Genomic DNA, 23,497 nt, shown 5'->3' on the forward strand with positions numbered 1-23,497 from the left:
AACCTACTGCTAATGACACAGGGGGAACTTTTTCAGGCGGCGGAGATGGGCGATATTGCTTTCGGCAGGGGCTACGAACTGGCAAATTGGAACAAAACCGAGGCTATGAGGAGATAAATGTGTGATGACAAAACTACCGCTGTTGGCTCAAGAGCGCATATGCATTGCTTCACAATGTCATACCTATGCCATGACGGAGAGAAACACCACACACACACGAGCATCCGTCACGAGAGCCTCTGCACTCTCACTGTGTTAAGAACAATAGTCTGTTAGGATGTGGTGATGGCACTGGTATACGTGTGAGTGTGTGTGTGTGTGTGTCGATCAAAATTCAGCAAAACGACCCCCCCCCCTGACATTTATAATGTCTTGGTAACCATGGCGATGCCTGCACCAAAAAACACAGAGTACATCAGAAGGCAAAATAGGAAATAACAAAAAAGGCTGAATTGGTGTGGTTCTCCAAACAAGATGAGGATAGATGTTAGCCTCTCTCACACACACACACACACACACACACAATGCCCTGAGATTGCTGCCCGATTAGTACGCTTTCACAGACATCACAATACATTTACCTCACTCCCATGTCATATTTGATAGATACCCATCATACACGTGAATACAAGCGATGTCTTGGACGTGACAGTGACGGAGTCGGATGCGGGGAAGAATTACTGGCTCTCTGCTTGCATTGCAAACTAGCTACGTTTCTGACAAATAAAATGGCGTCCCACAATATGAGCGCAGAGGATGTTATGGACGAGGATACATTTGTATTTATTTGAGGCAGAGTATACGGCCGAAGCAATGTAGAGGAGAGAGGCCGAGGCTGCATTGGCCGCGTAAGAGGATATGGCTGAAGGGGACCCTCAAGGCGTCGGAAGCTCGGGCGCAATGCACCCTGGAACATGTAGGCCCTGCCTAGAAATGTAGGCATTTTAAATGTAGCCATTTCTAGACACTGCGACCAACAGAACTCAGCTGTCTCTGTCAATATTGCACGATCTGAGGAATGTATTGGGTCAGTGGACTACGTTTACTAACACTGATTGGACATCCACATAAAAAGGTGGTGAATGGACCCTTAAAGGCAATGGTCATATGTTATTGTATTGAATAATATATATGTCTTTTTATATGCCAAATTATCCATCCACAACACATAGATCTACATATAAACGTATGCATATGCACGCCTCCCTACCCAGAAGGAGACAGAGAGGGAGAACTTGTGACAGCTTGAGTTTGAGTTTATTCTGCCTGGAATCGAGGCAAAGCTGAGGGGAAGGGAGTCAGCTGTTTAATTAAGTGTGACTTCCTGACGACACAGAAGTTCACTTGTGTTTGTCGGCGGGAGTTTCTGCGTTTGCGTGAGAGACGGTGAGAATCGGAATTGACTCGACTCCTGGACAGATGAGGGTTTTTTTTGTGCAGATGAAACATTGGGGACGGTGGCGTGCGCTTACATTTGCATACTCATTCACCCCGACCTGTTTATAAGCGAATAAATCCAGAGCTGCTTGGAGTACAACAGATGCTGCTGGGCCACTCACAGCAGCACTCATTCTCTCTCACACACACACACTCAGATGGTGCGCAGGTCCCAGCTGCACCCTTGGCACTGTTCCGTGCTTGTGTGTATGCGTGCGTGCATACATGCTTTAATCACTCGAAAAGGTAAACGTGTTTTGCTTGGTGTGTTGCTTCGTATGTCGGCGCTTCTTAGTCTCTGGGTGTGGACTGTTTGTGCGCGCACGTCCATGCTCGTGTGTGTTTGCGTGCACCCTCACCTCCGAGGTGTTGACTCGTCCCTCCTGGAAGGAGCAGTCGCTGGCGTCCTGCGTGCACATGTGGCGATATTTGCACCAGTGGCAGGGGAAGTTCCCGTTGACGCAGGACAGGCACCTGGAGCGAGTGAGAACGTGAGAGAAAGCAATGAGGGTTAATGATTCTTGTTAAAGGAACAATCACCGAAAGAAATCTGCTTAAATGTTATTTCCATTCCTCCACTTTCCACTTCCTTTTTTCTTTCTTCGGTAAGACATGTTGGCTTAAGCGTGCTGCTGCTAGAGCTGAAACGGCGACACCAAGTTTGTCCACAAGAGACACTGACAAGTTCATTTTTCAACTGTCAAGTGTCCCACTCAGTAACAAAAATATATAAATGTAAAACAAGTCAAAAACATCTCAGGAATCCATATCAGGATTGTCTGTTTGTGTGAACCAAAAAACACAATTTCCTCATATTTAAAATCGTTGGGCTATAAAAGAAACACCAGAAAAGAAAATAATTCAGTTTTGCCAGTAGCATTAACAGGTACTCTCGGGAAAAAAAAATGTATTGGACATTATTATTCTTTAATGTCAACCATATTGAATGCCTGAGAACAAACTAAAACAAAAGTCAATGTAAACATTTAGGACACAAAGAAAGACATTATCAAGAACATTTTTTCTGAACACTTGGAAGCAAATTGGAAAATATTTCCATTCACAATTTCTAAATTGCTCCTTATGTTTAGCATTAAAAAACGCACCGATGGAAGCCTGCTACTACGAGCTGAGCTCATATCACACGCTGACAGACGTGGCGTGGACATGCATCGACGCGTTCGCACAACATCAAATGGTTGCGGCTAAATCGGCAGAAATCGCGTTGGAATGACGAGTGTCGCCGTGGCTTTAAGACTTTATTCCGGCTGTCAGCGAGGCCGAGAGAGAGAGACCAGGAGAGAATCCTCAGCGATCCACTTCTCTCTTCTTATTCTCCATGCTTGGAGGCTTACAGGGAACTAAGCTGGCAGACCAAGATAAGCCCGTTTTTATATAACACTTGTTTTTTTTTCGTCTTCAGAGTCTTCAGAGTCGAGCAAAAGGAATATATGCAACATGGATTACCACAGAGAAACAAGGCTATCATGGCTACCGGAGAAAAAAAAACAGGGATGTTTGTACAAAAACACGAAGGTTAGTTTAGGATTTTGCTAAAAAATTACTATTGGAAGTTAAATCAACAGTTACTCAATAGTGATTCAATTTAGCAAAGCTTCGTTTTCGTGATGAAATTAATTCATTGTAGCAATCGTACACATGCATTCTTTTCTGAATTTGCCCGCCAACATGTTCTGTGGGAGCGTGACTTAATTCATTTTGTTCAAAGTCTTTGCTAGCAGAGAAAACAACTTGTTTGTTTTCACAAAATGTGTTTTTTGCAAAACTGGTGACGACAAGTTAAAAGTGAAATAAACAATAATTACAGAGACTGACAGAAGTCTTTTTTCAGTAGCTCTTAAAAAAAAACAACGTACATTCTCTTTCAGACTGTACACCACTCCTGAACTACATTTCACTTCACTGGCTCCAGAACAGCGAGCTCTAATTACATGTTACGTCAGTCCTCTGTGTGCTGTCACTGTCTGTGCTCAAGCAGGCCTCCCACAACTCAACCCACACACGCTGCTTTATCCACCGTCCGGCGATCGCTCGACACATTTATGTGAAAATGTTGCTTTGCACTGCTGACTGCGCCCCATGTTAATATCACAGCGCAGCTAATGCTAAATTCTACGTAAGGTCTTTGCTGTGTCATTTGGGAAAATCTTCTCTTTCTCTCCGAGAGTTAGATGAGGTCAATACAACTCTCATGAAGCTATACAGCCAGTTAGCATAGCTTAGCATAAAGAAAAAACAGCGAGCCGGACTCTGTTAAAAGCTAAAACAAAATGCACCTATAAGCACCTTTAAAGCTCAAAACATACATTTGTTATAAGCAAGCATATCTCCCAAAATGTTGAAGTATTTCTTTATTGTTAAAGCCTTGAATTGAGAATTTTGAGAAACTACACTCTTTAAAATACCATGTAATGTAAAAGGAAGAAGCTGCCTACAGTGAAAAACCCGCCGAACATTTGGGACTCTACAGTGTGTGTGTTTTAGTTGTTTTAGTTTTACGGTACATTTAACTGAACATGCTGTTCTCATGCACTGTTTGTCAGAACACCAACGAAAAGTTGTACATAACATGTAACAAATACGGTCCTGTTCTAATCAGCTGCTAAACGAGCTTAACTTGGAAACAAAAACAAATTTCAAAAATATAAATCGCCTTCACTGTTTGACTGACAAGTGTTCTCTGACAAGTCTAGAGCAAAAGCACCACATTAATGAGCCATCACGGGAGGGGGGGGTGGTCCTCTAAACTGAAGGACAATGCTCAGCCCACAATGCCGCCCTGCCTCCAGAAAGACTTTAAATTGGATTTCAGTCTAATCCGCGTTGTGTCTTTGTCCCTCTGTCACCGGGTTTATTCAGATTTCAGAGGGTTAACTCCTCAATGGCCTGTGTTGGAGAGGCAGGGTGACAGGGGCTTCATATAGCTGAGCGATAAGCTGCTGAGACTCCACTGAACTGCAGTGGGAGGCTTATAATCAATGCCGGTGGATTTCCGTGGGGAACAAGGCGGACTGAGGTTATGCTAACAGTCTGTTGTTTGTTAGTAGAGCTGGTGAGCCAGTTCCTCCTCACTATTAACCCCGGGGTTCATCGATTTCTTGTTGCAGGGACGTGTGCCCACACATTCACAGCAGCAGCAGTATCACACACACATAGACTGAGACGCACCTGTACATGCACACACACACACACACACACACACACACACACACACACACACACACATATACGTACGCACGCACGCAAGCAAGCCGTCACCAGTGTTGACATGGTAGCGTTCCTCTGGGTCACCTGGGCAGTGGAGACCTGTCCCACGGTTGAGCTGTCAATGCCTGGACGGCTGGCTCGGGTAAGTGGCTGCGTTGCTGCAATGTAGTCAATAACCCCCCTCCTGCTATTTAACAAGGCCTTTGCAACAGAGCCGGGTCAAACGCCTTTTCCTCTTCTCCGAGCTTTTGTTTCTGCCGCGGCCGGATCGATGGAACAAAGCTGCTGATACGCGAGCAATGGCCCCGCGCAAACGTGCGTGACGGTCAATGTGGATGGAGTCACCGGTAGAGCTGCAATTGTGTTCCTAATGAGGAAGGATCTAAACGCTGGCCAAAGTGCCGATCCAAATGAAGTATCCAGTAGTTATCTACTGAGCTGGCACTTTGTAAACTCTGTTTTTTTAAAGGTGCTACATAAATAAAGTTGTTCTTGGTGTTATGAGACCGGCTTTGCTGCGTGATCTATAAATAGCCCTCTTTGTGTTTTGTCCAATAAAGCTCCACAGTGAGCGGCCATAAAATGAGGCATACGTCGTAAAGTTATACAGAACAGGAACCAAATGAGAAGTTAAGACACTCAACCGGGGACTTAGAGTCATTATACATTATGATTGCATCTTGTTACGCCGTCCAACAACAGTAAGTCTCAACCCCCCCAGTTTAATTAAAGCCGGTCACACCTATTGAAAAATTGAAACCAACACAACTTTTTGCCACGAAAATCAAACCAATTGTCATGTGAACACAGAAAAGTTGACCCTTGAACTGGTTCCAACAAGATAAGCCCAAAAGCTGCCAGCATGCATATATATAAAGTAGTTATGGGTCTCTGGACGGTCTGCCTGGAAGTGAAAGCCCTGCCTGGGGGGTCCGAGCGTGGGCCGGTCCAGCCCTGCCTGGGGGGCCCCGAGCGTGGGCCGGTCCCCTCCCATAAGTGCCTCTCGTCACCGCATAGATTTCGGAGCCCTTTCATATTGTAATGGTCATGGTGGCTCGAGGCTGCGGCGCTAACCTTTTAGCTGAGTGGGACGCATTATTCCTGACACAATGGACACAATCCTCCGCTTTACGTCTCTCTTTCCCTCTTCATGCCTCCTTCTCGGCCGTCTTTTCACCAGCTCGGGAGTTTTCTTCCTTGATCCGCTCTTCCCCTCCAGCTCCCATTTGTCTCTCTTTAAAGATGCATTATTCCTCCTCCTGCATGCTCAATTAAACTATTCCAAACCTCACTTTTTTTTTTTTTAAATGCAAATTTCTAACACAGTGTGTAACTAGCTTGCAGCTGTATTTGCTGTGCCGTCTGTGTGTGCTCCTTCTGACTGTGCGTGCACCTGTTTGCGTGAGAGCGTGTGAGGCTGGTGATGCAGGTGCTGCATCCTCCTTTGAGCAGGTCGAGCGGGGGCCGTGTGAAGTTGCGCAAGAGCCCCCCCCCCCTCCCGCCGGCGCTTGCCTGCGGGCTACTCTGCTTGTGTATCAGTGTCGATACCGTGCTGCACTTTCACCCGCCCACGAGGAGAACTCCATTATCTGCCGCTAAACGCGCTGCTGGCCCACTGCGCACGGCTTCCTGCAGGGCGGAGTCAAAGATTCAGAGGCGAAAGGTGACAACACGGGGGGGTGGGGGGTTGGATAATATGTGGGTTTACGTTACAGCTGCTGCGGTGATAACTGCACTGTAGTCTTACAGTCCTGCAGAGTCCTGTGGGGGCCAGCGGAGCCAACATCAAAGGCTTAAACAGCAGCCCGCCTGTTTATGCAGGAGTGAGAGGAGGGCTAGGTGGGCTGGTTAATCAGGGGAGCAGAGCATAAACACACACGCACACACACGCTTATGCACACAAATGAGAAATACACTTTGTGCATCCACAAAAATATGCATAAATATCCACTACGGTGCATTTACTTTGACACATCCTGTGCGCTCTCCAGCTCACAGGGAACAAACAGAATACTACACACACACACACACACACACACACACACACACACACACACACACACACACACACACGTTCACAAAATGAATCAAAGCCACTGCACAAGGCCTGGAGGCCCTGACAAGTGGCCCAGGTGAGCTCTCTCTCTCCAAGCCCACTCCATTATGACGATCTCCACACAGGCGCCCCGGCTAGAGCTAATTAACGGCCTATTACTATGCAGATATATTCAGGGCCAGGAGCGGAGAGCAGGCAATAAAGGAGCTTGATGAACAAGAGAGGGGCAAGAAAAGGGAGGTGGAGGGGGATGGAAAGGGCTAAGAGGAGCTGGGGTCGGGTGGGGGGGCCGGGCAAAGAGAGGGATGGGAGAGGAGAAAGTAATAGGCAGACAAGAGGAAGGTGGGAAGGCAGCAGAGGAAAAGAGGGCCGGGGGGTCTAGAGGGAAGGATGGTGGCATGAAAGGGAACCAAAGCAGGACAAGTGCACTTCACACTCCTTATCACAAGTCGCTTGTAACGCTGGTGAATCAGGAATTGAAGGTCATGGACATAATCTGTGGTTTTGAGTTATAAACTGTGTTTTGGCCCCGGAAGTGTTCTTCACAGAGGAACCAGAGTCTAAATTCAGTTCCTTGTCCATATAGCAGATTTAATGCATTGCTGGGCTACTTTCTTAATATTCATGGTTCATTAGATGCATTGAAAAAAATGCACACAGGAAACCATACGAACACACACAAGACATTTGTGGAGACAGTGTACTGTTTGGCTGTTTTTCTGTTCCATTATGTCCTAATATTTTGACTCCACTTTCCCTTTTTTCAATTATTTTCTTTAAGAGAAGATATGTTCATCTGGTCTCTAAAGAAAGAAGGAAAGAAAGAGGGAGGGAGGGGGTGGGGGGCAAAATTGATTGTATTCTCATTTTAGGATATTTTAAATGATGTAAACATTAGGGGAGGAAGTAATGCAGTCATCAATCTACGCTTGGCAAGAGTAAGAGAAATCCACTTTCGAGTATGCCGCGGATGCATTTTCATTTCAGGTGTATCGACACAAAGTGCAGATACCTAAATGAGAGATGAGAGTGTGTGCCAGGGGGAGGAGACTGGAGTGAGTGAGAGAGAGTGTAACAGTGAATCTCAGCGACTTCAGAGCAGCAGCCAAGAGTCATTTAGGGATGACATTGTATTTATTTTCATTTAACCTTTATTTAACAAGGCAGGTCAATTAAGAACACATTCTTCATTCATTATCAGGCCCATCTCCCTGCTGCTCCGCTTCTCGCTCTTCTCTGCCCCTTCCCTCTTTGTGTAAGTTCAACTGAAAATCGTTTAAAGACCAGCCCACTGTTGAATCAGTTTATTGAGTAAATAGTGACTTAAAAAGTAATTATAGCTAATAGTATAGTCAGTTATATTTTGAATTTCATTTTGTGCATTTAAAAAAAAAAAGTAAACATTGAATACTGTATGCAATTTGTTGGGTAACTACATCATACACTGTACATGTAAATTAGCATATGATAGCAATTAGCAACATCTAGCTGAGCTGAAGCTAACGTTAGCGTCACAGAAAAGCAAAGATGCCTTGAAGGAAAGACGGCTTTAAAGCCCTGACTCCTCAAGCTCTTATCTCAAAGTTTAAAGGTGATAAGCTAAAACACTAGTATGACTAAAAAACTAAGATTCGGACCACCGTCTCTCACCTGCCAGCTGTTGCCCACTTGCACTCCAACACTGCCAAGCTAGCAGCTAACGTTTCTCTTATAGACTCACAACAGTTCACCTCCCAACTCTTTAAACATCAAAATAACACAATAAGGTTTCTTGAAAAACTGAAAATTAGCATCTTCTGAGGAGTATTAACTGTAGCACCAGCACGCAGAGCGCAGATAACATTATACTGACAAGCTGTTTCCCTTCACCTAATTAACGTTAATTAGCCATTAGCTACAGCTGTGTGTTGTCCTTGCAGCCAACGACTAAAACAATGATCACCTCTACAGCTCTTCGTGGTTTCATACTGTGAACATTGCAATCTTAAAAATTGCAGTTTTGATAGAAAACAATTAATTGTTCAGCTCTAACAACTACAAATAATATTGCATCAACTCAAGTAAATAATATCGACTTTGATTAATGACAAATTTCTACACCAAATTAGATCAGTCTCTTCAAAAAACATGTATGCAGTCTCTCCAGTCTCTCTCCTTCCCTGCTCTTCTTCCTTAAGCAACAAGTTCAGCCATGCATATAAAAAAACAAAACACTAAACTAAATCTGCTCTCAAACCAGTGCTGAAAAGCCAATCGGTATTCCTATACTAAAATTAGGGACAATTAATTTCCAAGAAACACGACTGACATGTTTTAGCCTCCCAAGCTTGGCTGCCCTTCTGGGTCTTGCATGGTTAGGAATCGATTTATTATTTCACTCACCGGTAGTCCCTTTATTGCTTGAGATTTAATTAACTAATTGATTTGTAAAAAGCTTGAATACATTGAATAATGAATTAGCAAAGGTTGCATGCCGTTCTCTCGGTTCTCCATTATAGGAGTTAATTGCAGGCCAATATTTTAGCATTATTGCTTTTGGGAGAGAACCGCAGTCACCCTTCTATTGATCAATGCTTTCCACCAGCCTGCAGTCGGTTTCCTGGGTGTCGCGCAAATGCTGAGAAAATCTTTCGCACTCCTTTCATCCACTTCTAATTCCCCTCCATTCACAATCAGCAGCAAACTCCTAATTTTTTAATTTGAAAGAAAACACTTACGATTGGTGGACGCTGCAGTTGTAGAAGACAAAGTCCACGCTGGCAAACTTCTTCCCCGTCTCCTTCGACTTCAGATACAACTTTATGACACGTTGGTCACCTACGTAGAGCCACAAAACACCATATTATCAGTCATTGTTTTTTTTCTTCCAATATTTCTGTAGTATACAATTGATATGATCATATACAGTAAGTATATGGTTTCATGAACCATGGTTTCAATATTAGATAAATAGATTGATAATTGTAAATAGTCATATGAATAAATTGTTTTGTGACAGTGGTGTTGTCACTGTCCTTCTCACCTTTCAATTAATCACATGTCTCTTTAACAAACAAGCTCTACATTTACAACCAGACTTAGCTAGTTAGCACCTGTTATCTAGCGCAACAACAACATAATAGTAGTTCTATTGTCTTTAAATTAACACACACAGAGACTGAACTTCTCAAGGCTGTCATTTTCATTTATCTAGCTTAACAAGGCCACATAGGCTACCTACCTAGCTGGCTAACAAGCTAACTGGCTAGAAAAGGCTCAACAAAGTTAAACAAGGTTTAGTTACTGTGTCTGTGCTGTGATTAATTACAGCTGTGGCCTTTTGGTTCATTCAGAATAACTGACATTGTTGTTGGTTTAGCTAACAGGAGCTAACTGGCTAGCGTGTGCTAGCTTTAAAGAGACAGGGTTTACATGATTAGCTGAAAAGCAAGGGGTTGGTGACTGCTAACAACACAACTCTCTGCAACATTATGAAAAGTGGCATTATGAAATAAAACTTGACAAGAAATAAGTGTCTTTAGGAAAATTCCAATATGAAATAAAATATTTTGAAAGAAAGTTGAAGTTAGAGATCTTGAAACTTCACTCCATAATTTTACAATTCCACAGATTTCTCACACTCTGTATTTTGGTTTTCTTGGAATATTTTCTTCTTACCTTGGTCTCGTGTGATGGGGGACACAGCTTTTGTAGAAGGGGACAGGCAGAAGATCCGTCCACCATAGATGCGTCCTTCTGTCTCTACATAGTCCTCGAAGGAGCAGTTCACTCCGGCAGACAGACTGGGAACATTCTGCGTCTGAAGTGACAACTAGGAGAAGGAAGGAAAGGAGAAAGGTGAGGGACAACATGACATTTAAATCAATCTACTTTATTAGTGATGCAGTAAGCGAGACAGAAACATCGGCTCAGATGTGGCTTTTCAGCTCAAACTCAAACTGATGGACAGATTGCCAGGAATGACTCAAGAACAAGCTGTATTGGATCTAATTTCCCATCTTGCTCACTTTGTCCCGTCCATCTTTCTCTCCTCCACTTACCCCCCGTCACACAAACGACACACACACACACACACATTCGCCGATATGCCAACACACTGTACCTGCACTTCCGACATGGTGACGGAGATGGTGTCGGGTTGGACGGTGAGTCGGACGCACTGCTCCACTCTGGTGGTGAAACGCTGAGGCTCCTCTGCTCGTTCGCAGCGATCCTTCCTCGAACATCTGGAGGAGGACGACATACCACGGTCACATCTCCAATCACAAACCTCATAGGTACGGTTTATTTTGTTTATCAAATCCACATTGATACTATTAAGTGATTGTTTAGGTTAGAAACATTTTGCTTAGTATCATGGGTAAAGTTATATGGACACAAGGTGGCATCAGCCGCTTCTCACTTGGGGGAAAAAATAAAAAATCCTTACTCACAAAGTTAACATTCAAGGTTGTTTGAACCAAAGTATCTATTGAACAGCTCCAGGATGCTGGGTTTCATGCAGAGTCTGGGTTTATTATAGAAGACTTATAAATAATTCAAAGGCTGTCTGTCATTATGGCAGATAGAAACAGTCAAAGCAGAGTGAGAAACAAATGGGGCATAGCGTTAGCTCAGGTAGAGCACTGAAGTCAAGCTTGCATTAGCTGATTGGCACCGGCTGCTCATTCATGTGTCACCATCGGTGGCTCATTCATCAGCTGACTGCTAGCATCCAATCATTTAAATGCAGGTGTACATGGTGGCCTTTAAGACCTGACACTTCTCACTATTACCCTGATGACACATCCATGCCAACCCTATGGCGTCAATGACTTTACCAAGATTATATGTGTGTTTACAAGCTACGTCTCATTCAGTGTAGAGGGGAGGACGGGGTGGAAAGTTGGGTCAAGAAACACAGGAGATCGTTTTTTGTGTGGCGTCAACCAGTACTAGGGCTGGGTATTGGTACACGATAACTTTAAAAGGTATCAACCGCTATAACCCAGTATCAAGTAGTATCAAAACGTCCCCAGTAAAACAATCCCTGCAATCAATGCTTTTTGCTCCTAGAGCAAAGCTAGACAAATAATGACAATTTGTACGTTTTTCTCCCCAGTCAATCACTGCAAGTATTCTTTGATGTGATGTCCCGTGTGATTGGTCCACTACTGCAGCAGCTACAAACCATACATCTGGGATTGCCTGTATGCTTAAGGCTTTGAATATGGAGATGTCTGAGCCGACGACTAGCAGCTAGTGATGACAGAGCTAACAGTTTTAAACAGTAACCACTATGGATGGACAGACAGACAGAAAGTAGTGTTTTGGTATCGGAATCTTTTTAATGGTACTGGAATTGGTACTCGTAATATTTTAAACGATACTGAGCCCTAGTAAGTTTGTTATGTAAGGTACTGAACTTTCATCACGTCAAATTAAGTAGCAAATGTAATAACCACTGATTATAACCCAAAACACAATTGTTTATTCAAACCTAACAAAGTAGTTTTCTTCCTGAAATCAAAGTTATCTTAAAGTGTAGTCAGTGCATTAAAAAGTGGCGCCAAGGAGTCCTGACCATGTGGGGCGAGTTGAAAATGAGAACGGACCGCATTGTACAGTGTGTTTCTGTTTGGTTTCTCAACAGAATCCTTGTTTTATCTCTGATTCTCTGAGACGTCCCTGATGGAGCAGAACCCTGCCCTTGAAATCTATCTATGTTATATAACTGTAATTTGCTAAAAATGGTCAATTCATTGACACAAGTGTCTCAGACAAAATTAGCAGAACAGCTTAATGGAAGGCAATTTACCGACCAGAAAAAGAATCCTGAGTAGATTTCAATTGGCCAACTCGACGCTGCTTGAGTGTAAAGGGGTCAGTACGACTCAAACTGTGGGCTTGTCAGATTATCAAACATTTGTAGCCCCTCCCACCACAAACTTCTGATGTCAGAAACACAACGAGCACGACCACTTCGAGCATTGAGGGTGAAGATATAGGCAAGGTTTGAACTTCCCTCTCAAGCTCTCCTTTTATGTTCTTCTTCCATCATTTTTAATATGTATAATCAGATCATCCTTGAGTCCAGGTGGACGTCTGTCAATGACATTTTGCTCCAGGTGTTCCTGAGACATCGTGGTCACGTGAATGGACAGACAGGCGGACAGACAGCGGCCGTTGCCGGTGCACATGCATCATAAAAATGGAATTGATAGAATCTCCATAATCCTGTCCGTAACTGATTATCATAAACTGCAAAGCACGTATTTAATGCAACCATGGAAATGACTGCAAGAATACAACATAGTGAACAGTATGTATGTACTTACACATTATGGAGCACACACCAGCCACAGTGAGGGTCCCCTGATCCCAGGCAGGCTCCACAGGAGCTGTACTGCTCACAGCTCTCCACCGGTACACGGGTGACCTGGAAATAAAACACACACACACACACACACCTGTCTGGTTAATATTGCACACCAGCGCCGCTGTGCACACCGCCTTCAAAACAGCTTAAACCGTATAGGTCTGGTGAACGCGGGATCTACCGGAGGTTTCCTGAGCCTGGAACATGAGATTAAAGGGAACAAGCCCACTGTGACTATCAGAGATAAACAGCTCTGGACGTGCTGCTTATTGCTCCACGCTGCTGCATACGAGGCTAGCTAGAGGGGGAGAAGCAGAGGTTCAAACACATGTAAACACACACACACATGGGTTCAGATTACACCCTGTGACAAACATCTCTTCGTGATACACGGAGTACTGCCCACAGTTCTCCAGTGGACCAGGGAGCACTGATGCCAGCAAGCAGTGTAATTCAAGAGATACTAAACATAATCTAGAAAACTGTTTGCTGAAATTAATCTGACATATCTGGAAAACAGACTGGGTCTTCCGCTAACAACTTATAATATTATATCATAATATGTATTATCTTAATGGTTTTTTTGGGATATGTATTGATAATTTTCCGTTTTCCGTTTCCTTTCTTGCGTACAAATGAATTGAACTGAATCGTAACAGATTAAAATGGAAAGAAAACTGTTCTGAGAGCCACTAATTAAAGGGGCACTATGCATTTTACACATTAAGCTCTGTTTACTAGTCATGAGGAGTACTACTCATTGTGATGTCATCAGGGTTATTCTGACTTGGGCTTGGACTCATATCTGTTGGATGGGTTGCCATCTGTTTTTTCATTCATGGTTCCCAAAAGAGGCAGACTCATCAATTTAGTGACTTTTCCTCTAGAGCCACCATGAGGTTCACATGTGGATGGATTGACATTACATTTGGTACAAACTCTCCTGTCCTCTTCGTGATGAATTTTAAGAACTTTATGATCCCATAACTTTTCATTTAGCGCCATCATCAGGTTAAAATCTAAATGTGTCCAATACTTTGGTTTATGACCAAATACTTGAAAAACTAATGGCATTCCATTCATATTCAGCTGTACTTTGTGTTTAGTGCTAATGTTAGCATGCTAACATGTTGAAATAAGAACAGGGTAAACATCTTTATAAGCCATATGTTAGCACCATCACTGTGAGCATATTAGCATGTTGATGTTAGCATTTAGCTCAAAGCCTCACAGAGCTGCTAGCATGGCTGTAAAGTATTAGTCTTGTTAATTAAAAGCCTGTGTTACGAATGAGGGGCGAATGAGGGGCACAGTTTGAAAGCCTTAACCCTGTTACATAAATTAAAGATAAAGTTGCAGAAAAAAGTGTATGATCCAGCGCTTTTTGGAGAGACATACTCAGGACTAAAAAGTCATGGAAGCTCTGCCTCTTTTTTGACGGTTCCTTTCTTAACCTGTCTCTTGAAAGTCCCCCAAATGTATGGATGATAAAATAAAAGTGTCCCTTTAATAAGGCCTTTTAATGAAGCCATGAACCTATTTCGTCTTGCTTAGAATTCACTGTCACAAATTTCTACCTAGGATATCCCTTGAAACTTTGTAAATTAATAATAACAATATGTTCCTCACATTACCTTCCAGCTGTCAAAAATGTAGCAACGGTAATACTTAATCTTCAAAAACGTTTGTGTTGTTTTTCACACTGAAACTTACAGATGGTTGACACATTTCTGCACTAGAACATAAGAATCATATCAGAACATAAAAGGACTACGTTTGCTTAGTATCAGTGAATCCCTTGCAAAGAACATTCTATTGTCCATAACAGCATCGAGATAAGCATCGAGGGTTACTCCTTTTGTCTAAATCTCTACCGGCTGCCATCTGTGTGTCTGCATGACTAAGATAAGATGAAACTTTAATGATGTCTTCGGGGAAATCGGAGAACTTGGGTATTAACAAGGACATCAAACAGTGCTGTCCAAATTTACCTGCCTCTTAAACTTCCAAGTGCAGAAGTACACGAACATAAGGGAGGGGAGGCTGAGAGGAATCATCGTTTCACAAATTCATTTCCACACATAGTTGTCTTTGCACTCGTCATTAAACAGACACGTGTTCTGCCGCTGCATGCACTTTCACCATCCGCCATCTGTCTGCACGATTATCAGGAAGAGTTACCCCGAATTTCACCCAGGTTGTAGAACACTCGTCGGGGAATTATCCATAAAGCGGGCAATATTGAAGTGCTTTAATCATACCTGTGCACACTCAGGCATACTCTCTTAAATCTCAAAAATCACCAGTCTATCAGCATCCATGTGTTTTATCTCAACTTGCCGGAAGCGGTTTTGCTGGTGACAGACGGATTGGCAGACATAAAACCGCCTCAGGCAAACACACACACACAAACACACACACACACACACACACACACAGCAGCGATAAAGTCACAATTTTGGACCAAATTGAGAGTCTGAGACAAGTTTTTCTGGGGCAGTTGTTAAATACTTAAATACATCGCTGACCACCCAAGACATGCACACGCATGCACGCACCACCAGCTGCCTCAGTCAGGTGAAGTACGACATCAATAACACTGCAGAGGCAGGGGGCACACCGGGTGAGCAGGAAGGTGGTGAGGGTGAATTCTAATGGCAGCTGCAGGCGCAGCAGTGTAGAAACCATCAAAGAGGAAACTCTTCCCCCCTTTTTTTTTAAACTTCTCAACCTTCAAACAGCAAATCAGGATCTTTTCATGTCCTTTGCCTGAACAACTGCTGCATGATTAATCAGACACCAATGTGTATGTTGGTTTTCACGTCACTGTGTACTTCAGATATGTGCTTCCATCAGGTGACTCCTACAGTCCTGCACAGCCACATTAGTATACTAGTGCAGCTCAAGTCTTCTAAGACTGAAACATCTCGACAACAATAGAGACTGAGCGCATTTAAGTCCCGCCCACACCGGAGGGGAAAACAATTCATCCCTCTCTATTGACTTTGTATTGCGTGAAGTCACTTTGTCTGCTAGCAAACAACAGTATGATGCCTAAAAGCTGCTGTGTGTGTGTGTGGGGGGGGGGGGGGGGCACCAGCAACAGGGTAAAGAACCCAGAGCTACGTCTTTATAAGCCGCCGAAACGAAAAACTGAGCTTCTTAAAAGACAAAAGTGAGGCAGCCGCAGGAAGAATGGGAAAACTGTGGGATCCTGACACGTGGGCCCTAGAACTGGTTTGAATGGGGTGGGGGAGGGGCAGTAAGGGATGTTGGTTGGTCACAAATGACTAGTGTTAATATGAGTGCTCTTTAGGACAGTTAACATGTAGTGAATTATTGTATAGGACAATAAGTCTTCTTGTGCCCTATACGCAGTCTGTATATAGCTAGCAGAACATGTTGGGAGGCATCTTCCCTCGGCCTTTTATTCTCTTTTGATATACTTCTATACTATATAGAACCGGCATCGTCTACGTGTGCAGCAAGCATTTTTATCAGAACGCACGTGCAATACAGGAAAATTACACTTTCTGGAGGATTCTCTGGCTTTGCAATTTTTCTTTTTGCCTTTTGTTGTAGAGATGTATTCGTTCCTCATGTGACATTACTTTATAAAGGTCTACACATAGACAGCTTTCATAACAGCACATCACTGAACTAGATGCCCGTTATCCCCCCATTTCATACTCACATTGTACACCTCCTCCTTCTGTGTCACACAATGGCCTATGGCAGATTCATAGCATGATGATAGTAACCTGTGTCTGATAACTATTATAATGCTACCATTACCAGACGCAGGCCTCTTACGGGACACTGAATAGCAGCAAATTGCAGTCATTTGCTGCCTGGACAAATACCATGCTAGTAATACAGCATATCTGATAGAGGGAGGGGAGTAGAAAAAAAAGAAAAATACATGTCATGCTCAAGCACAATAGCCAGGGAGAGAAGTTTATTCAATGGGGCTTTGTGGTAGTAAGGCGGATGATGTATTCCAATGGAAGAGTTCAATTATTGAGTTTTAGAAAACAGCTAATGGGACGGGAAACGGGAGAGGCTCAGCCAAAGACTCTTTGTCTTACTGGGGTGGCTAGGGAGCGTGTGGGTGTGTGTGACAGTAAGTAAGAGAGGACCACCTTTTTATATTAAATATGGCATTTTCATTCCTGGCCTATTTGCTGCTGCAGAGGGAAACACATCCATCTGTGGACAGTGGAGGGAGGCGGGGAGGAGAGAGGGAGGGGAATTTGGGGATGTGGTGGAGGAAGATAGAAGGACCGGGACCGCGGTGGAAAGATGTCCGTTTAAACCATTCACTTTAGTCTTCAAACTAATAATAACGGACGGCGTTTGTAGACAAAATAATCTTCCAGAGGGATTCAGATGCTCTTTTACATTTTTTTTTTGTCGCCATGTTTCCAGAGTGGAGCGAAGAGGGGAAGCAGGGGAGATAATGGGGGAGACTTTATTGCAAATAAATAAGAGCTCTCTCATTTGGGTCACGATAGAGAGGCTCTTAATTCGCCTCGTGGCAGATGAGAAGGGGGAGGGGGGTGAGGGAGGCAGGGGGAGGATGGATGAGAAAGACACACAAATGTAATTGCGACTGATGTTTCATTCCACATATGGGGCCCGTGCGGTGCCAGCTAGTCGCGGCTATAGGCCCGGCTGTAATTGTCCATTCGGTGTAATATGGGGGAGAATACGAGGTGCTATTACTACACAATAGGCTGACGGATGGCTTATTCTGCCAGCCAGCTGAGTTTTAAAACATACAGGCCGCACAAACGCACACAGACCCAGCGACGTAGTCATGCAATTTGTGGTGTGCACGTTCTAGCGTGACAAAGAGTGTCTACACGTGTGAATTAATAGAAGAACTTTAACATGTAGTTTTGAATTCAATGAAAACAAGGCCGCTTGCCACGTGCACAACAGGCAGCTACGCACTCTGTGGATAGAAGAGCTACAGTATGATCTTACATACACACAGGTGTTTCCAGGATATAAAATACACAACTTTTCCCTTTTGTTCATTTTCATTATTTATTTTTTTCCCCGTCCAATTTCCTTCCTTTCTCCTGCTCTCTCTGGCTCCGTCTTTCTGTTATGCTCTCATCTGTCATGAATTTGGCTGGACACTGAAAAACACGGCAAATGAGGCCATAGATCACGAGTAGACAAAGACATACACAAGGAGGAGACGGAGAGATGAGATACGGATGAAAAATATAGAGAGGAGCTCTCCATCCTTATCCTTTAAAAGTAGATTCTTGTTTTCATGAGCTTACTAATCACCTGCAGGTATTAGCCATATCCTAACAATAAATATAAAATGAGAAAGTGTCATATCCAGACACTGTGAGGCAACCAGGCGTCAACCTCTGGTTCTGCAAAGTGAAGCCGATGCAGAAGTGCCTGAAGCATTCTGTCTAATGGCCAGCAGGGGGCGACTCCTCTGGTTGCATTGGTTGATTGTATAGAAGTCTATGAGAAAATGACTCTACTTCTCACTTCATTTATTACATCAGTAAACATTGTAAACATGAGTTTATGGTCTCAATCTCTAATTTCAAGTCTTCTTCAATACAGCATGATGTTCATTTAGTAAATGATGGTTCATTTAGAGTCAAATAGACGACAGAGAAGGCTATGTTTTAGGGGGCGTGGCTACCTTGTGATTGCCAGGTCGCTAGTGGAATTAATGAAAGTTAATTGTAAGTGTTTTGGTTGATTGCAATGTCTTATTTAATATTTAATGTTTGGTAGTGTTTAACCCACTCATGTCCCATCTGGTTGCAAATAGCCCAGATGGCGATGGCCAGAAACCAAGATGGGGACGGCCAAAATGCCGAACTCTGGGCTTCAAAACAGCAGTCCACAAACCAATGGGTGACATCACAATGACTATGTCCACTTCTTATATACAGTCAATGGCGGAAACCTGACAGTCTTTGACAGCGTATATAATCAGCAAAACCTAAACAGTGAACCCCTTTAACACGTTTCTCTTTATCATCTTATCCTTGTGTGCAACTTTTCCACAATGGCATGATGATGGATGTGATCTTAAAGGCATTTTTCATTTCATCTCGACTTTAAATAGAAAGGTTTTAGCCAATATGCACAAATGAGACTTGGATGATACTGCGGGAGTTGTGTGAGAGGTTGTAAACGGATGTTTTTCTTTTGTTAAACACAGCCCACAATTACTTTAACTCATCCAAGACTTCTCTTTGTTTTCTAATTCTTCGTTAATCGTGGAGGCATGCAGGTTTTCTTCAAGAATTCAAGGTACCACACGGTGTGTAATTAATGTACAAATGATCATTTGGGGAATTAAGTATTCCTTTAACACACACACACATTACAAATGAGTTTTAGTCCATGTCCTTGTTGAAATCCAGGTCACACTGTTCCTTTCAACCACATTAAGACATCTCTCTCTTTCTATAGCTGTCAGTCTCTTTGACCGTCTCACAAATCACAATCTGATCAGCCGATCACTCATCTCTCTGCCTTGACAGACAGCATTGACAGATTGTGTGTGTGTGTGTGTGTGTATGTTTGTGTGTAAGACAGAAAAGGACAAGGACTTTGGCAGATATGATGCCACTCAAAAACATGCTTGTGTAATGCAAATGTTTAAAAAGTATGTCACACCACTGTCAAAAGTCCTTTCTTTTAGTTTTTGACAGCAAATATGTGATTACTTTATTAGTACACATTGAAATAATAAATCTAAAATGCCATTTTGAGTCATGCATATTTATATATATATATACATCTTTGAAACAACAGTCAAATCAAATGGTTTGGTCCATGCTAATTAACTCAAGAGAGTGTGATGTGCACTTCTGTCCAGCTCTCAAGCCCTCACATAAAAACCCCAGAAGACTTCCAAAGGGCTCCACAGACTGCTAATGAGCGCAGGAGCAACTGCGATCAACTCTTCCAGCAGCACTTCCTCCACTGTTGTCAACTCAAGAAAGAGGAAACGCTTGGCGTAGCTTTTCTTTTTCGCCGGAGAGGCTGTCCGCTTTGGAGCCAAACGAATTTCGGATAGTGCAAAAGTAAATGTTTGAGTGTCTGTTAACCGATGCCGCTGGTTAAATCCACGAGGGGCTCAGTGGGGTCGGGTAAAGTCAAGTGTTAGAGCTTGAGACAGCAGCAGCCCTGGAGGACTGCAATGTCTTTTGCTCAGAGACACTTCACAAATGATATTCACAGTCGTCCCCTGCTTGAAACAGACAGCGTCTTAGAGTAATAGTCCTAACATCTCCGTCACTAATTTCAACTTGCCCACGCAAACCCACTGCTGAGACGTGCCGTTCCAGGGCCCGGGGGCACTTCCAGAAGATTCCTGTCTCCTATCCTATCCTATCATTCTCCCTGTCCCGGTCTTCACTAACGGTTTAAAAAAAAAGAGAAAGAAACTGCTTTAAAAAAAAAAAAAAAAGGGGGTAGCGCGCGGCGGTTGTTTCTCCCTGACCTCCAAGTGCAGTAAATGCTGAGTGAATTGAATATGAACCTTCTCTGATGCGGTGCCAGGGGTAGGGTTTCTCCACTGTGCAGTACAGTGGAGCGGAGTACATTTCTGTACCGTGGCTGAATCGATACACGGAGGTACATCATCGGACCATTATGCCGCTGTCTGAGGGGCCTCGGGGAGGGGGAGGGGAAGGGGGTGGGGGGGGTCACCTTACGAAGCTGTTTGACAAGCAGAGAGGCCTGGACCCTGCCCCGCATGTTCAGTAGTGGAAATGTGGCGGTGATGCTACAGCGGAGGGAAGATCAAACAATGGGCCTGGCCTCACAGGAGCGCTGTGCATCAATACAAGAACGGGATTGCAAAATCATCCAAAACAAGCAAAATGTTAAATACAAGTCTGTTAGAAGAATAACTCATTCTAATGGGGAATGGCTGAGGAGAAAGCGTCGCCTCTAAGTAGCAGCAAGACCGGCAAGTATACGATAAGGGAGTCATTTGGTACAAAGGTACAGCAGAAATCGATAGATTATGAGCTGTAATCAGCTCAGTCATTTATTTAAAGCAATTAGGGTGATGTCATCCATAGGGAGAAATATCTGTCTCGGTGACATCGACAACGGAGGGTGGTGACAGGATGAAAAATCTCTCTCGCCCCGCTGTTTTTATTAGATCGGGACAATTTGAACATGTAACGAGGAAACAACGGCAGAGATAAAATTGATTTAGTGCCGCTGTTCATTTTTATGAGCGCAAAAATGACGTGATATCGGCGAACAGAAAGAGACGGGCCGAAAGCTTGAGGCAGGCAAAGATACACGGTGTATGTGTGCGAGTGTGTGTGTGTGTGTGTGTGTGAAGCAGAGACACAAAGAGAGCCATGTATAAATCCATCGCTCGCTAATCGAAAACTACCCTCTCGCGGTGAATCGGGCAGTTTTATGTTTTCGCACTGCATGCGTGTGTGTGTGTGCGCGTGCTTGTGTGTGAGTCAGTACTGCTGTACAGATACGCAGTCTATGCGCCGCAGTCCAATATACCACTTTTAATTATGTGTGTGAGTGAATATAGGAAAAGGTAAATTGCTCTGTCAGGCGGGGAATGGGCTTTGTGATGTTTGAGCTCTCATCACTTGGCATTTCTATTATTCAACAAGGAGAGAGGGATGGAGGGATGAAGAGGAGGAGGAGGAGGAGGAGGAGGAGAGGACAAACAGTTTGAAGGTATACCTCACTTCTGGAAGTGATTATCACAGAGAGTATGTATATGACAGGCTCTCTAATGGCTTGGTGAGAAGAGTCCTGATGCAGGCCTCGCTAAGGAACCGAGGCACCGGAAAGCCAAAGGAAAGAGGGTTTCCAAAGGTGCAGATGCATCACCTCCTTTTGTTTTACTGATTAACCCACTGCGTTCTGTGTACCCACCTAGCACTAACCAGCTGACACACAAACATAGTGGAGCATTTAGCAGCGAAAAAGACGGACGTGTCCCTCGCAGGAGCTTGTGGACCAAACACAATTCAAATGAGTGTGTAACTAACGGGTTCACCGTTACAACAACTTCATGAGGAGAATATGTCAATGTTTTTTGTTGACAGTTTGTTTTGCTTCCCCAAAGACAAAAAAAAGGGATACTCAACTAAATTAGCTAAATAAATATGAGGCTCAATGTTGCAGGATGCTAGCCTGTTTGACAATAAAATGTCAAATGGCTAAAATGTTTACCAGATGGTAAACATTCTGCAGCAGAGGGAAGATCCTTATTCTCTTCTATGCCGTCTGAAGCTGCTGCTGGTGGGAGAGCAGTTACTTCACAAACTCACTCCATCCGAGAGACAGAAGTGAGGACCGCTAAGAATATTGAAAAGATGAGACAGGAAGAGTCGGAGAAAGGGGACAGACCATATCCTGCGAGCCAATTATATTTCCTCACCTCCTCAGCTCTCTCTCTTCTCTCTCTCTCTCTCTCTCTCTCCTTTTCGCTGACTGGACTGTGAATTTGGTCAATGTTGGAGCTCGGCCATTAGGGCTGTGCACAGAGATGGTCATTCCATATCTTCTCCTCTGACGATTAGTTTGAGTCTGAATTTATACTCATTATGCCAAGCCTTTCTGTCCGGCACAGCATTTTAACGGATGCTAAGCTAATCGTTCTTTTTGGAGCTTCATATTCGATGGAGACTCAAGAGGCATCTATCTATCTTTTCAACGAACGCTCATCGGGAAAGTGAAGCGTATCTCCCTAATATGTGAGATGAACTGGACTGACTCTCGGCAGTTTAATAAAAATAATTCCTCTCCAAGACACGTACAGTGTGAACGCTCTCCTTCGCTGAAGCATAACGGCATCGTGTGGATCACCTGAAAAAGAGGAAGCATTGCGGGTTTTTGCGAGGCTCCTCTCCTGTGGCCAGACCTCCTCACAGTCACTGCGCTGACATGTAGTGGACAGACACATAGTGGACATATCAGTGCTCATCAAAAAATAAAACCCCGGCTTCAATAATTGAAAGGGACTTTCTGGCAGTCATCTTTAATGCAGATGACAGGAGTTAAAAGGGGAAATCTGCGAACACTCCCAGCATGGACTTTCTGGACTGCTGGCTAAAACACAGATTGTTGAACACAGGCCCGATGCTGGGATTATCATCCAACGTGATTCCATCGCTTCAGTCTTACAGTCTCTGTTGACAGCTCACCATTGTTTGTATAAACGTACATTATTCTGAAGGTCTCCTAAAGCTCTTGCTTCTCTTTTTCCCAAACGTGAGTGAGTGCTCTGACTCTGGACCTTCTTGACATTTGTTTTTTCGTAATATTGCTGATCTGGTGTTGCTGTAATGTTGATGTTAGTGCTGCAGTTGAACCCCGTTGTTAATGTTAATACATTTGAGAATTAAATCCCACTCTGAATCAACTTCCTG

At 43.7% G+C, this 23,497-nt stretch overlaps 1 protein-coding gene across 1 annotated transcript in view; it reads right to left on the reverse strand.

Annotated features, from left to right (window-relative positions):
• LOC306702715 (plexin-A1-like) overlaps positions 1-23,497 on the reverse strand; it is a gene marked incomplete at its 5' end in the record, with an annotated part of 201,338 nt that overhangs the window by 93,770 nt on the left and 84,071 nt on the right. The window contains 5 exons of the mRNA XM_079168369.1: positions 1,797-1,911; positions 9,439-9,538; positions 10,379-10,532; positions 10,824-10,947; positions 13,039-13,139. Coding sequence (XP_079024495.1) covers positions 1,797-1,911; positions 9,439-9,538; positions 10,379-10,532; positions 10,824-10,947; positions 13,039-13,139 — 594 coding nt within the window. The remainder of the gene's footprint in view (positions 1-1,796; positions 1,912-9,438; positions 9,539-10,378; positions 10,533-10,823; positions 10,948-13,038; positions 13,140-23,497) is intronic.

The sequence above is a fragment of the Pholis gunnellus genome (genome assembly GCF_910591455.1).
Source record: "Pholis gunnellus genome assembly, chromosome: 2".
Lineage (NCBI taxonomy): Eukaryota > Metazoa > Chordata > Actinopteri > Perciformes > Pholidae > Pholis > Pholis gunnellus.